Below are 16,626 nucleotides of genomic sequence, written 5' to 3' on the forward strand. Positions count from 1 at the left end.
TAAAACTGAGATATTGTAGACGCATTAAGATGGATGTATTTCTGTGTGTGTGTGTGTGTGTGTGTGTGTGTGTGTGTGTGTGTGTGTGTGTGTGTGTGTGTGTGTGACAGTGCCAGCGCACCTGTTGGAGGCGTGGGAGCGTGTCAGTAATCATTAAGTTAATGACAGGAACAATTATCCAGCGACATGAATGACAGCCTATGTGCCACTCATCCATCATCAGTCGTTTTGACTGACATGTGTTCAGGCTGCTTCTCATAACCCTTATATTACTGCTGAACACCATTATATCATCACAAGGCAAATGGAAAGATAATATAACATAATATAATATAATATAATATAATATAATATAATATAATATAATATAATATAATATAATATATGTATTATACACTACCATTCAAAGTTTTTTTTTTTTTCAGCAAGGATGCATTACGTTTAATTGATAAAAAGTGACAGTAAAGATATTAATTATTTATAACATTACATAATATTTATATTTCAAATAAACTGTATTCTTTTGAACCTTCTATTCATCAAAGAATACTGAAATTAACATTAATAAAAATTTATACAATTTAAATAATATATTACATGTAACAATTGCAACATTTTTAAATGACACAACTTGTTTAATAAATAATGTAATTTGTCATATTCAAAAAGCCTACAGTTTTAGTCAAACCTCAGTGCCAGTGTGATGTACTGTACAAAAACTGGTGTGTAAATTGTGTTCTCCACATCCTGAAGAGATGTATTTGATGTAAGATGGCCGTACACCCTCTTCGCAGAGCAGAGTTATTGGAACGCACCCACAGACATCACCTTGTGTAATGTTCTATTTTTGATGCCCAGTCAGCGTCATGTGCAGACCGAACGCAGTGTGACACAAAGAGAAATGCTTCTGCATTGCTCTTCCCACAGACCCATGAGTCAACGCTTCTAACTATCAGACACAGGCAGATTTTTCTGCGAAGCGACACCCCGGCACTGAAGTCTGCATGAAAGCAGACGCTCTGGGCTCTTCTCCTACGTGGGAAGAAGAGAAAATGCAACACGGGTTGACTCTAAACCCCAGACATGAGCAGTCATCCAACATAATGACAGATATCATAAGATTCTCTTCTCCCTCTCTCTGTCTCTTCCCGTTTTCTCTTCATTGATCTGTTTGAAATCCAAACCACATGCACCTTTCATCAAAATAACCGACTTGCTTCAAGACAAATAGAAATGGCAAATGACAAACAGAACTGATCAAAGGTAATTTCTACCAGAGCGTTTTAGACAAAACACTTCTTTCTTATCAGAAATTATCCAAACCAAATATATATAAGTTTGGGATCAGTAAGATTTTTTAAATGTTTTGAAAGAAAGGTTGTATTTTCACCAATGCTGCAAAATCAGTGTTGTTGGTTTTTTTTTATGTTATATTAAAATATATTTTACAGTGTAATTTATTTCTGTGATGGCAAAGCTGAATTTTCAGCATCATTACTCCAGTCTTCAATGTCACATGATCCTTCAGAAATCATTATAATATGCTGATTTGCTGCTCAAGAAACATTTGATTGATTTTTTGATGAATAGAAATTTCAAAAGAACTGCATTTATTTGAAATAAAAATCTTTTGTGACATTATAAATTACTTTACTGTTTATAAATGACACACACACACACAATGTATATAAACACTATTTAAAGTGTATGCACGTACAAACCTCAACAGCTCTTGTGATGAAAAAAAGAGCACATAGGAGCTTAATGAAGGTCAAATGACAGTCTCCATCACTGTGACAAACGAACGAGACAGAGACAGAAGCGATATAAACAACTCTTCTCCCAGAGGTGACGATGCGGTTTTGTTCAAGAAACAGTGTGTGTGTGTGTGTGTGTGAGAGAGAGAGAGAGAGAGAGAGAGAGCTTGTTTGTTTGTGTGAGTAGGCCAGTGATGGATGAGGAGGGCACTCGTCTCTCCCCCAACCCTCACCCCCCCAACGAAGTTTACCGCTGCTTATTTGTCATTGCCATCAGTGGGCCAAAGCTCTCACCACGGGATCAAGCCCCACTTTATCTCTGTCTTACAAAACAAGATGGTACCACTAAAACTACACAAAATATCATTCAGCCACTGAATCCTCTCTTCTTCTCAGTGATCATTCAATGCCACAAATGTGGTGTTTCCGAGAAAGCTGGATGTGAAATCTACAAATGAATTTTCTCCATAAGCCAGGCTGTTTGTTGTGCTGCCCGGAGACCTTAAGGTATAAAATATCTCGCTATCACTGGCGTCCACCTGCCCTTACAGTGATATTTAGTGATACGGTAATGTCTGTTCATCCATAAACTTTATCGTGTACTTTACATTAATGCGCATATGATTGTGTCCTTGGGCAAATCAAGAGGAGAATTTCAACAAGTGAGAACATGATCATATCAACACTGAGAAAAAAAAAAGAACAAGCACAGACATGATCACATAACATTTTCACCTTTACTCTCACCTGTGTGACTGTGACTGAGAGGTGCTAATGGGAAAGAAGAAAGGAAAGGAAAGGAAAGGAAAGGAAAGGAAAGGAAAGGAAAGGAAAGGAAAGGAAAGGAAAGGAAAGGAAAGGAAAGGAAAGGAAAGGAAAGGAAAGGAAAGGAAAGGAAAGGAAAGGAAAGGAAAGGAAAGGAAAGGACGGGAGGATGGGACGAGACGAGACGAGACGAGACGAGGACAGGTTTCAACAGGAACACTCTTGCCATCTGACCAAAACGCAAAAAAGTGAGCGCATCGAATCTCCTGGGCCTTCACACTACACAGAAAGACGACAGGGGTGGCAAAGACTGATCATGCAGGGCAGACTGGACCATGTTTCATGTGACACCGCAGCTGTGCCCTTCAGCATGGAAAGGTCCCAGAAGAATAGCAGCTGTGTAATGCTCTTCTACATCTCCATCTAAGACACTAAGGACGTGAGCGCACACAAACACGACATCAATTCATCACAACATAACTGCTTTCCAGCTCTTACTCTTTTTCCCTCTCGTCTTACCGTCTTTGACCCACTCCAGTCTGACCCTGCAACAGAGGCTGTAATGTGCGAGTTTAACTCATAAAGAGCTCAGAGCACCATGGACTCACACACTCAAACTCACTCTTTATAGCTCGACCTGCTCTCACACAACAGCTCCATGAATCTACTTTCAATTCTCCCTTCAATGAATCACAGCCCATTATATTAGAGCCACGACTTCTTAATGTATAACATTCTTCCCACTGTCCATTGCATTGATATCTGATAATGAAGTTAAAACTTTGCACAAAAGATTTTAAACTGCACAAAAAAAACACTGAGTCAACCCCAAAATAATCTATTAGATATTCAATTGTTCCAGATTAATTTGAGGGTTTGCCAAATGACCGATCAGATAAATCAATGGCGATGTCACAGTGAGCCCTTGATCCCAGTGTTAATTAAGGCCGGCCGTGGGACTGATGAACTTGGTACTCATTTCCCACTGAGAGCAGCAGAGGTGCAGGTGAGCATCTATGCACACACATACACACTGTGGTCTGCTGCTTTCATAAAAAAATAATAACAATATCAGAGCATAAATGAAGAGGCCAATCAGATGTGTTTAAATTAGTCCATATCAGTAGGGATGCTGAATGTATCGGTGGTCATAATCGGTTAATAAATTACAGCCAAATACTCATGAGACTACACATAATTTCTAATTGGCATACCTATTGTTAAACAGAAAAATCATTGCTGTATTAATTTTTTTTTTTTTACAATATTTTCCATTTATTTATAAAAATATAAGAAATTTGCCAAAGACATGAATAATTATGTAAACCTAACCATTATGTTAACCATTTGTTAAATGATTGTGGGATAAGAAATATGGATACCTGTTTTAAATTGGAAAGCATTTTTACAACATACATGATGTTTGGTGTCATTTGGAGAACATAGAGATCTGGACATTTAAAGGCGCAGTAAACAATTTCTGTTGAAAGTGGATCAGACTGAGCGTCACAACACATTTGCAGCCAATCGGCACTAGGGGGCGTGTCCACTCATGATGGGGAGGAGAGAGAGTGAGCGAGCAAGAGGGAGATTTGAAGAAATACTGTATAAAGAGAGATGGCTGAAGACATTACAAAAAAGAAGGGTTATGATCAGGCAAGAGCTTTAGGACCCGCGTTAATATTTGAGGAGCTTTCAAGTGCTGGAGAGACTTAAGCAGAAAGGCCTGAAAACGGATAACGAGGTTGCGTTGTTTTTGCTCACTATGCAAATAAGATTGCTTTTGCTATGTTTCACAGAACCAAGATTTGCTGTTGTTGTAATGTTAGCTAGTAACAGGACAGTATTGAGCATCAATGTGTGTCATCTTGTCCACTGTATAGGTTGATTTTTTGTTTTTCCTCATCGTTAGTTCCTAATCTTTGCCTTATTTTTCATGAAGCATTATTTTGAAGGGGTGTGTTTATTTGGGCTGATTTCAACAGGTCTTCTCAGAAATCGCTTACTGCACCTTTAAGTGTTAAGTGTTATATTTTTGTTATCAGTCTCAATTTTTTTTGATTTATATCCAAAATCAGCCAATTTATAAGTTATTGGCTTCAAAATAAAAATAATTATAAATAATTTATATAATTAGCATAAGTATCAGCGCAGTAATGCCAATCATTGTTAATGAGTGAAGTTTAAGCAGTCTGAGGTGTTTTTTGTTTTTTTTAACTTTGCCCTGTGTGTCCACACATTAGAAATTCTCTCAAAACGACAGCGCTTCAGCACGAGCTATCAGCGCAGTTTTCTATCAGCGCAGTGTTTATTGAGGCTATCCAAAACACTCTTAAGCTGCTCCCAATGTGACTATTCCATTAAGTTGCTATTGATGAAAAATGCCAGTTACACTTAAGACCCTGTAAATTAACAAACTGTTGGCTTATTAAAACAATAATATATTTTGCTGTATTGCTCAATTTCCCTCGCCTCTAATGAGATGCCAGCAAGTGGCCCTTGCCGGCAAGGTTAATGGATTCCATATTTTTCAATTTAAAAATTGGGTTCTTCTAGCTCAAGAACCAATGCAAAAGTACAGCTAATTAGACAGTGACGGCTCAAAAGAGCTTAAGGAGACTGAAGAAAACAGGCACGCATCTTGCCGCTCAACATCCACTTCTGGGGCTCTTTACTGATCTAGGATTTGAATTTTTTTCCCCCTCAAACTCTACATACAGTATCTTACAACACTGCATGTTTAAAGCACAGCTGCTCGTGTTGCTTTGTGAATACATGCTGTAAAACAGGAACACACTGATGCTGTTGGCCTTCTCTAGCAGGGGTGTGTGGAGGAGGCAGGATCAGGACTTTGAACGCCACAGTGTCTTTCTGTATGAGACAGAGGCGGATGGAGGTGAAGTCGAGGGGTGATGGCCCACTGAGTTCTGAATTGATAGAGACAGGCGGTGAAGGGGAGGGTGGAACTGCCTGCCATTGATCACATATTCTGGACAGGAGGCTTTTCAATCTCCCCCTCTTCTCTCTCCATCTCCTGCATCTGTGGGCTAAGAGGCCTAAGCCGAGGTAAATTGCTTCATGCCAGTCTAATTTTAAGAAGCTCGTAAAAGCAGAGATATGCCGCTCTCGCTCACGTTCTCTCCCCGGCTCCCCAAAGTGCACAGCTACGCTCTTGTGTAGAGATGAAGAAAAAAGATCTCTTTCTCTGCAGGAGACAGCACGCTTTTGCCACACACGTGTACATGCACACACACACACACACACGCTGGCCAGAGCAGTCTGCTGGACCTGTCTTGGTGGAAAGCATTTAATTTCAGTTTGGACCTCTGGGCAATTTATCCAGCCGTCTTCTCCATGTGTGGCCCCTCCATCATACAGCTAAATATGACTGAATCCATCTCACAGCCATTGAGTTTCACTCTGTGAGCATTTATAATCAATGTGGATTGTATTTCAGATAAAAATGCAACTGTTCTTCATTATGCAGGTTGCTTGGGATAAATTATGGCATATAAAACATTGTGAAACGGTCATTTGCACGCCTCTTCAGCATGAATCAAAATGAAAGTTTAAAATGGTTCAAAGTGACACATTATTAACTGTATTGTTTCTTGGCTACTGTTCACAGCATGTGGATGAATCATACTAATGCTGATAAAACAAAGACAGAATATAAATAAAACACACTTGGAAACTTCTTTGCTTAGTCATGGTAATTAAGCATAAGTACAGCCTACTCAAATCATTCACTTCATTGTCTTAAAGGAATAGCTCACCCAGAAATGTAACTTTTTTTTTCTTTTTTTCTTTCATCTGTGAAACATGGCATTTCCTATGTCAAATGTTCAAGCTTCTGTTTTCCGTTAACAGAAAGTGTACTGTTAGACATGTCTGTAATTTGTACAGTTATTTATATCACCCAGTAACACTGCAAATTCTCTTTACAGTAAATAACTGTGATTCCCTTTGTATTATAGGAATTTTCGGTGGCATCAAACACCACATAAAGAGATTTACTGGGTTTTAAAAAAAAAAAGTTTTACATTTGAATTGACAGGATTTGAACTTTTAGATAATCATTTTTAGATTTTAGATAATCAGTTTACTGTCTGGAATTTGTCATGTCACACCAAGCCGCATCCAGTGTAGACAGTGTCAGTGATTATATTGGGTTCTATTGTCTTTTGTCGCACTGCTCGCATCCGGGATAGACACGGCAGCGCTGCAGGTTTTGCCCCAGGATGGAACTCAGGAGTGGAAGAGTGTGTGTTGTCAGGTTTGTGCACCCCAGTTTAACATAGGTTAACACTTACTCAACATGGCTTTAACAAACTTTACCACAGTAAACTTGGCTAACGTTTCATTTTATAAAAGACTTTTTAAGCTGAATTACCGAATTTAAATAATTTTAACGAGCAACGCTCAGCTAACATTAACATTAAGATAACTTGTGTGAAATTCTGTTCAGGTTGTAGTTAATGTTGGCCAGTAGCCTAGTTGAGAAAATAACTTTGTATGTTAACTAAGTTAAACAAACGTTTTATGGCAAGGCACCTTTAGCAGTAGTTTGTTATCGGTTTTTTTTTTTTTTTTGGAATTTAAGATTGACTGCAGTTTGTGTGTGTGTGTGTGTGTGTGTGTGTGTGTGTATGTTTTAAAGGCAACTGCAACAAAGCAACAAGAAAGACATGAGCATGCCAGCCACATCGAGACTGACAATTAAGAAGACTTGACTATGATTTTGAGAGGTTTGTATTCCGTATGCATTTTAAAGGTGTGTAATTTCTACTTGTTTTTCAGGGAACACATTTCTCTCGGTAACAAAGTGGATGGTGAGCAAACATGGCCAATGTTTTGGAGCAGCACCCGGGTTTTGCAGATGCCTTATGTATTCTTTTGATGCTTATACATTTTTTCCCATTCCCTAAAGATTCATTGTGAGAATAAATCCAGAGGATACTGCAAAAAGTCGTAAGACGGTAGAAATGGTGAAGATGCACTGTCCCAGTAGTAGTACTAATAGATGTCTGTAGTGTAGGATAAAATTCTATATACAAATCATAAAATCTCATTTATATTTAGTGCAAATGAACGGGTTACAGTAGTGAACAGATAACCTGTTGTTTTTTTTACAGTAATCGCACTGTATTACATAATTACAGCACCATTTAGTAGGGGTGTCACGATATATTGATAACTGTGATATTCATAACATGAAATATCGATATTGTGTTAATTAAGGGTGTGACAATATATCTCAATAACCATAATAATTAAAGTGAATAGTACACATATGATAATATGGCATGTAAATAATCCAGTGCCAAAACCTGGTTGACATCCCAAAGTACAATAAGCGCACGCAGCTGCAACTGCCGTGCAAAATCTTGTCGTCCGATAAGAGGAGAGCCTCTACCCATGCTCCAAAAAAAGTAAGTTCGCTAGTATTGGAGTTTTTATAGAGATTTAGAGAAAATTACTCGTTAGACACCCGAGTCTACAGGACTTGCCTATCAACAGTGAGTGCAAAAGGGGGTGAAACCACCAAAATATGTGCTAAGCTAAAAATGGTTAGCATTTTAGTCTCCATAGCATGGTCTTAAAAATAGCCCATAAATCTCTGAACTTTATCATTGATTTAATTAATTCTGACAATATGACAACAAGCTACCAAAATGTTATTTTCTCTGTAAAATACTTTCAAAAGAGTCTACAATGTTTGAAGTCCAAAGGTTTCATGAACTACAGTAGCCTATGTATTTTACTTTGGGTTTGCCATTCCATTTCTTGGATTTGGGTTCCAAATGGGGATACAAGGTTAACAGGTTAAGGTATTAGTTGTGTTGTTAAAGCTTATTTAATACCGGTGAACTTGACAGCATTTTCTCTCTCCTGGTTATTTCTTAGGCAGTGTCAAAGAAGCCAGAGAAAGCCAGAGTCAATTGTTGTAATTGTTGCATGTAATGGTGTGATTCATTGGCTTAAAAAGAAATCAAAACACAAAATAAACAAAATAAAGATGAATCTGACTGACAACATTACAGAATTTCGTCGCGTACATAATATCTGAATATAGAAATACAAGTGGACATATATTTACTAAGAGATATATCAGTTTATCCATGACAGAGAAAGTCGTTCGTCTCACCTGGGCGCGCGCGCTTTAATTGCCCGTGGCACTTTCGCGCGCACCGCACGCGCCTGTCTTTGCAGACCGTTTACGTGATGATGTCAGTGAAAGAGTGAAGCGGCTTTTCTTACCTGGATCGTGGTGGAGCACTTTCGCCCTGTGTATGCCCGGGTGGTGCATCTCTGATGCCGCCGCTACCGGCTGTGAAGTCAGTCAGAAATCCTTTTAAACAGGTAGAGAAACGGATCCTAAAACTTCGCAGTGCTGACAGTGAATCTGCACACAGAGACACTAACGCGTCTCCCCACAGCAACAGCGTTCTGTTGACAGATCTACACCCCACTCGCAGTCATCTCCGTCTCTTTTATTTTGCTTCGTTTTGGAAATAAACGTTCAGAAATGTACATGAATTAAAAAGTAGCAGAGCGGAGAGAATTCCTGGAACAAAAGAGTGTAGTTCTGGAGAGACAGAGCGGAGCTGTGCCTGTTCTGTACTCCACATAAAGCAAGATGCTCGCAGCGCATATTGTAAGGGAGGGGTGGGATGAGACATGTCATGATGGAGAGAGTGAGGGATAGCTTGACTCAGATTAGTCAAATATCACGATAGTTTATTTATTTGTTTGTTTGTTTATTATTATTATTATTTAACTCATACAAGGATTACATTTGCATAAGAGAGAGAGAGACACCCAGTCAGCTTTTAATGTTGTCACCATTTTAAATTAAGGGCTACAGATTGTTTCACTAGCTTCTTATCTGCATACAGTATTTTAATAAGTTATATCTACTTTTCTGCATATCTGAAACCTAAAAAAAATCTCACCTTGATTGATCCAGAAAATGGAAGAATCACAAAGTTTAAATAATTTTACTGGCAAGTTTGACCAATCCATTGAAAAGAACTGACACAAAATAGTGATTCAATTGCTTAATAGAATCTATATTATCAAATCTAATAACTGCTTTGGAATACAATGTTAATGGAAAAAGTGTCATACCAAAAAATAAATAATAATAATAAATAAATAAATAAATAATTGAATTGATAATTATCTTTGGGTTTATGCATCTAACATTAATATTGGGTAGGAGAAAAAAACAAACAAACATATTTTATACAAATTCAGTATTTCCCAGAAAACACTTTGCTACAGTAACAATGTGAAAGATATACTGAAGTATAAATGGGTCTACATCCGGTATGTATACAGTGCAATATATTTTTAGAGCTCCTCACAAGGGGATCATGACAATAAAACAAAGATTGTTGGGGTGAGTTTTACAAGAAAATACTTTTTCAGTTCTACTTCCAAATTTTACATTTAATTAAATATTTGACTTGCCGTTTCTTAGAAATTATTATGTAAATTTCAAAAGCAATTTATGAGTGAAAACCTTTTTTTTTTTTCAGTGTATGTGGATGTCTCGGGCATCAAAAAGTTTGAAACCCCCAAACTTAGACAAGTCTAGAGCCAACACCAAGTGCTGTAGCAGCTTTTGAAGCCCAGTCACTAAATGTGATCCAAAGGATCATGTTTTGTTCAGGTGGTAATCATAAGGGTATCACTGACCATTAGATGTCCAATACTCCTGTGAAGCTCAAGCTGCCACATTGTTGCCCTGGGACTGCTGGGCTTCACATAGCCAAGCTTGGCCTGCTGCTCACCATCCTATCCCATATGGGTCAGCTTCCTGTTCCTGCTGGGCAAAACCCTTCTACAGAACCTATCCTTTCACGCTGACCTATGAGGAGTTTTGCTCACCTAAATCCCATCCTGACTCTGAGCCACTTTCATAAAGCTGCTCTCTGACCAGCGCCCATGACAGAAGAACAGGCAGATCTACCAATACTGCAAATATAGTCTAAGTTTGGACGATACGAGTTAACTAATGTTGGCAATTCCATCTACCATGGTCTATAACTAGACTGCAGGATATGTTCATAAATATGTGTGGGGTATATGAGAGCTGTCCAATTCGCAAACCAAGAGAGAGCACTTATGGCAGTGGGATTATTCAATAGACCCAAGTGGTGGTACTTACAGAGGTTGGTGCCTTTGTACAGTATGATGGGCAGCTATATTTGGCTAATCTATATAAGGCTATATAAGGATCAATGACATGACGCTCAAAATCCAAGGCATACTGCACAATGACATGAATACACACATTCTATGATGAACATGTTTTTAATTTTCGAATTAAAATTAATTTTGATATTCATAATGTAGGAAAAAAGCACCATTAAAACAATGAATTTCTTGAAAAGAAATCCTTATTAACTAAGCTTTAACATACATTTTATTTTTTTGAAAATAATAATAAAAATGCTTCACTACTGATTAAAATTTGAAAAAATGTGCGCCAAATCAAAGTCATGTGGTCCAATCAACATGCGGAAAAAAAACATAAAATAGGAAATGATCATTTCAAAATGATCAAATTACTGTGATAAGGCCCTAAAATATCAGATGATTTGAAATTTTTAAGCAAGGTTAGTTCAGGTTGTAATATATCATGGTGCGACTCCCCAAAACGTAATGATATTTATTAATTGGCAACTGGTAATAAAAATACATTCTAACTTCAAAAAAAAATTTCAGAAAAGAATGATTAAAAGGTGTACATGTAAATGCTATTTTTACTTGATGGTTGCACCACGTGACATTTTAGAGTCATTAAATCTGAACTTTTCTTAAAGATGGTTATGAACGTTTTTTCAAAACCATAAAACCAACACAAAAACAAAGAATATATTTCTAAAAACTTGCCACAGATTTTATAACTTTCAAAGACTTTTCTTTATCACATTTTTTTAAGCATCACTGGCCCTTAAAAGACCTGAACTAAATCATTTCCCCATAAGCAATCTTTCCTCCACTCAGTATTTTAGACATGTTGTAAACAGCGACTTTTTGGTTCACAACATCCACACATAGTATGTATACAGGCTGGCCGCGGGTCCTTAAAATGTCTTAAAATGTCTTAAATAAAGTTTTCCAAATAAAATGCCTTAAAAAGTATTAAAATGTCTTAAATTCAGATTCGATAGGTCTTAAATATTTCTGGTCACATTACCGCTAAAATTTCTCCAGTCTGACGGACCTAATGTCCGTCAAATAACCAGTGAAACATCGAATCGCGAGAATGATTCAGATTTTATTACATAAACAGCTATTGATAATGATAATGTAGGCTTCAAGAAATCAAAACAAATGAGCATAACGGCACACATAAAAAAACTCACAGAAGAAACATACTGATGTAAAAATTCAAAATGTTGATTTTTTTTAAATTTATAACGTGTGATATAGTTAAGTAACATAACATGACGGGAGCTATTTTGCTGAATATTCTCACGATTGCAAATGTTACATTGATTTTAGTTCAATAAACAAGTAATTCATATTAAATTATTTCAATTACTTAGGTTAAATATTACATATACGTATGCAATATAATGTGTATTTCCATCACAGGTTTGGTCTTAAATTTAATTCAAAGTGGCATTAAAAAGGTCTTAAAAAGTCTTACATTTAACTTGTTTATATCTGTAGACACCCTGGTATAGCATTGGAATTTTCTTTTTCTGTACGCAAGGCTTTGATCAGGTAGACACAATTGGGTCAGCAACAATTCATTTCTTTTTTTTATGAGATACATTTCAAGAGGAAGAGAAATACATACAAAGAGACAATGGAAGATACCACATAATGTATGTAATGAAAACTGATTTCTGGATTTGTTCTGCCATGTTACAGATGCAAGAGCAGTATATTGATGGGAGATTTTCAGGATAATGAATATTTATCAGGAAAAAAGCAGAGATAGTAATATTAATCCTAAAGGTAATGATTATCGATGAGGTCAGAAATAAGCAAAAGCACATAATGAAAATGTGATTAAGCACATATAAAATACTCTCCAACAGAAAAAGAATCTAATACCAAGGGAAAACTGACGTCTCTTGAGATGCGGCGGCTCATTCCCTTGTGCATCTCTGTTCTTACACTCTGCAGGCTGTCATGGGTTTGGGCTAATCACTGCACAGGTGTCTGCCTGTGGCTGTCACTCATCTAGCTCACTACGATATGCAAATTATCTTAAATGCTGTTGCCTCTGCTGGATGAATCGTCCAATCCAATGTTATTTTGCATGGATGGGTTTGTGCCAACTGCATCAGTTATAACCTCCCACTCCTCCCGAAGCTGAGAGCCAATCAACCACCATTAATATACACCAAATGTCTTTGTAGATTTCCTCCAGGGCTGTGCCTAACTGTCGACGCCTCCAATTAAGCAAAAAAAAACAGAATGTAGACGTCCACCTTCCCAGCCATCACGTGCAGCCAAGGGCTATCAGTAAAACCGCTTACACAGAAGTTGCTTTTGGCTATGTTGCACTAAAACGCCGCTAGCCATGCACTTGACAGTCCTTGCATATTGCAAATTACTTCCAACATATCAACAGTTCGAGTGAACTGATGCCATAATTGCATACTTAGTCAAATTGTTCAATTCATGCCCAAGTCATATTAGTGAAATTCAGAGTGGGCAGATAGTGTTTAAATTTATTAGTGACTCAAAAATGCTGGTGTCATATCACTGAGCAACAGTACTACAGTCATCCAAAATGTTTTCGGAAATAAGAATATATTACAGGCTTTTACTAACAAACTTGTGATTTCTACTTTCAAATGAGAAACATTAATGAATAGCTGTCTCTCTCTTTCTCTCAAAGATCACATTGAGTTTTGGGAGACGATAACTAATTACAGCACAAATTTCAGTTTCATGAGGCGGATGGTGAAATGAATGTGGTTCAGAGAGGTGGCCCTGATCAAATATTCCCTTTCAGCCGAGGAAGAACAAAGGCTATCAATGGCGGAGGGATTACTTATGCCCTTTTCTCTCGTTTCTTGTCCAGTTCTCACATTCTCTTTTACGTGAGGAGCAGCTTTCAATGTGTAGATAAAAGCAAGAGCGATTTGATTAGAATAACCCGCCGTTCACCTGCACGCATGTGACGTTTTGCTGAAGAAAGGAAAATACGCTAGAGATAGTTTTGCTCCAGATCCAAGATTTTACATTAGACATTAAGCAGCGACCTAAGCAACCCATTCCTAGTGTAGTTTGTGTCATATTTTCTTTTAAGTTTGGTAGTTTTGTTCACAGTTTTCAAAGATGAGGGCAAGTTCATCTTTGAACTTATTTGCTTATTTGCTATTATCAGCTATTCACCTGTCCATATTTGCAATGGCTTAATTTGCCAGTTTACAATGGAATACCCTAGAGTTTTAATGACAATTGACATTAACAATGAAGCATATGTGCAGCATTTTCTCCTTTTAAAAATGATGCTTTATGTTGTATTTTGCAGGATTAAATGGTTAGTTTCATGTTAATATTCATGTAGCTCAATCAGTAGAGAATGGTGCTATAAGGTCATGGGTTCGATTCCCAGGGAATGCACAAATTTATAAAATGTATACTTTACCTTGAATAAAATGCAAGTCGCTTGGGATAAAAGCATATAGGCTAAATGTAATATTCACATTTAGCATGGTTTAGCATTTATTTAAAGGTAAAAAAAACAACCACTTTAGAACCCTTGTATCAGTGCCTAGGGATCCTAATTTATTTGGGATTATAAAACATTGTTCAATATTGTGTAAATATCATTCTATTAAGGTGTTTAATTATTCCGAGGCTTACGATACAGAGCGCTAAAGGAAAGCTATGAAAGCTAAAGGCGATGTCACAGAGTGATGTGTCCGTCCGCCTCACCTTTAACCCCATTGACTAAAGAACATCCGTGAACATCCTACAACTCGATCCGTTTATTCCATTTGTTTGCGTTTGGCAAGGAGCAGCTCTGCAACTATCTTTGTCACATCACATCGGTGAAACCCCCCAGCCGTCTCTCCCAAGAGTGATTAATCTTCTAACACTAATTAGATATTTGCTAATTAGCATCTGACATATGCGGGGAGGAAGAGAAACATTTGCATGCGGACACGGATGGCTGCAGTCTGCAAATGCCGGGCTCAACCCCACCGAAGTGTCATCGATGGAGTTAGGGACACGGAGCACCTCGTGGAGCAGGATATTCAGGTGTCAGAATGCCTGCTGGGTGATCGACCTGCATATAAGAGAATGTCAACGTCCAGGGGCTCAGGCATTATTTTATTCATTTTCAAATGAAGTCACCCCCTACGTTTCAAATGAGCACCATCTAGATTTTAATGACCATTGAGGTTGAAACCTGGAGCTGAAAGGACATTAATCTGGATATTGCCAATTTAGCAGGAAGCCTGGTGGGAGAAAATCAGCAGGATTTTGAACCTCTGTCTTCGCCTACACAGTTTCTTTCTGTCCATATCCAGCTCATTTATATGCCTTCATCAATTAATGACGACAGCTCATTATCATTTCATTGTGAGGGTTAAAAGATCTGTAGCAGATGGAGAAATGCTACCTGTGAAATTGATAAATCTGAGCCATTATCAGACTGATTATAGTGCAGAAAGAATGACTGCTTTGACCCCGCTTCACTGAGTAAGAAACAGACTTTTTATTTTTATTTTTATAGTAAGCTGGCACTAAATGTATATGATATTACTGTACACTTGTCCTACAAGAAAAAGTTATTGGGAGTCATTCCTGCCAAGTGATGGGAATTGTAAATAATTAAACTAGTTCCTTAATAGTAGCAAATAGCAAAATAATTATTTTAAACTTTCTATTCATCAAAAAATTGGTTTCAAATCAACATAATCGACATCAATAGAATGATTTATGAAGGATTATGCGACACTGAAGACATTTTTATTTTAAATTGTAATAATATTTCACAATATTACTGTTTTTATTGTATTTTTTTATCAAATAAATGCAACAAGAGAATTATAAATAAAAAAAATAGAAAAATTTTATCAACACCAAAATTTTGACCAGTCGTGTATATTTGAAAATTGTGTACTGTTTTTTTTTTTTTTTTTTTTTTATCATGTCAAGAGTAATTACTTTTCTTTGGATATGTCCACACTGTCAGTCTAAATCCGATTATTTGTGTATCTGATTGGAATCTGATCTTAATAATAAATGACTGACCACACTCTGTTTTGCAACTGTTTAGTGTGTCCCGTGGCTCTTTCGTTTTCCAGAATATCTGCATTTACTTTTATGGCAATGACGTTGCGTTTGTAGGTATTAAAGACCTTAAAGACCATAGCAAAAGGCTACAGAATACAGTTTGTTCACCGTCCTGTGCGTTTCAACAGCGTGGTCCCCACTACCATGAAACCAGAGCGGGTACATTCGCTGACACATTTGCAAACTACTGGAAAAAGGCTTCTCAATATCGGGTCCATCCATACGGCCTAGCCTTGTCACCAGGGCTTAAAAATGAAGAAAAAAAATGCAATCGTTTCACTCCGAGCAGGATCAGTATTATAACGTTTCTGTTCATGCGTTTATTATGTAACATTATTGTTCCGAAAAAGGTTTGATGAGAAAAAATACTGGTTAATAACGTTTTTATTTTGCCTATACTTTATACCAGAGCTTGAATTGAACTTTATACTAAGAGCTTGTGCACTGTGACTAAACCGTGTAACTCAAGTGGATCCTCAAACTGTCTGCAAAACCTCATACAGTAGCTCTACCTGCCTCAGTGAATGAAGTCCTGCACGCATTTTGGAGAATGTCTCTGCTTGTTTGCAGTGCAAGGGTAAATAAAAAACTGGTTCTTTGAGTTAGTACAGCGTTTTCTTTGGGCTCATATAACGAGGATTACAAGATGCTGCGCCTCATTGTCGTACTGTGGCTGTGTCTAGACGTCTCTTCAGACAAAGTTAACATGAAGGTGCGTCTGTTTCACAACTATTTAGAGCCTCTGGCGAACCCGCATTGCAACGACGTCATAGTGAGAGGTTATTTAAGCCAAATTCTTGCCGTGTTTACCACACAT

The 16,626-nt window shown here is 37.4% G+C and overlaps 1 protein-coding gene across 3 annotated transcripts in view; it reads right to left on the reverse strand.

Moving 5' to 3' along the window:
* Positions 1-16,626, reverse strand: part of tenm2b (teneurin transmembrane protein 2b) — a 349,866-nt gene that overhangs the window by 141,017 nt on the left and 192,223 nt on the right. For 2 of the 3 annotated variants that reach the window (XM_082140876.1, XM_082140874.1), the window contains exon 1: positions 8,784-9,157. The exons of the other annotated variant lie outside the window; for it this stretch is intronic. In XM_082140876.1, coding sequence (XP_081997002.1) covers positions 8,784-8,832 — 49 coding nt within the window. In that variant the 5' untranslated portion in view covers positions 8,833-9,157. Of the gene's footprint in view, positions 1-8,783; positions 9,158-16,626 lie in introns of those variants that run through there. 3 annotated transcript variants of the gene reach the window in all.

Source organism: Leuciscus leuciscus (assembly GCF_965113295.1).
Source record: "Leuciscus leuciscus genome assembly, chromosome: 16".
Taxonomy (NCBI): domain Eukaryota; kingdom Metazoa; phylum Chordata; class Actinopteri; order Cypriniformes; family Leuciscidae; genus Leuciscus; species Leuciscus leuciscus.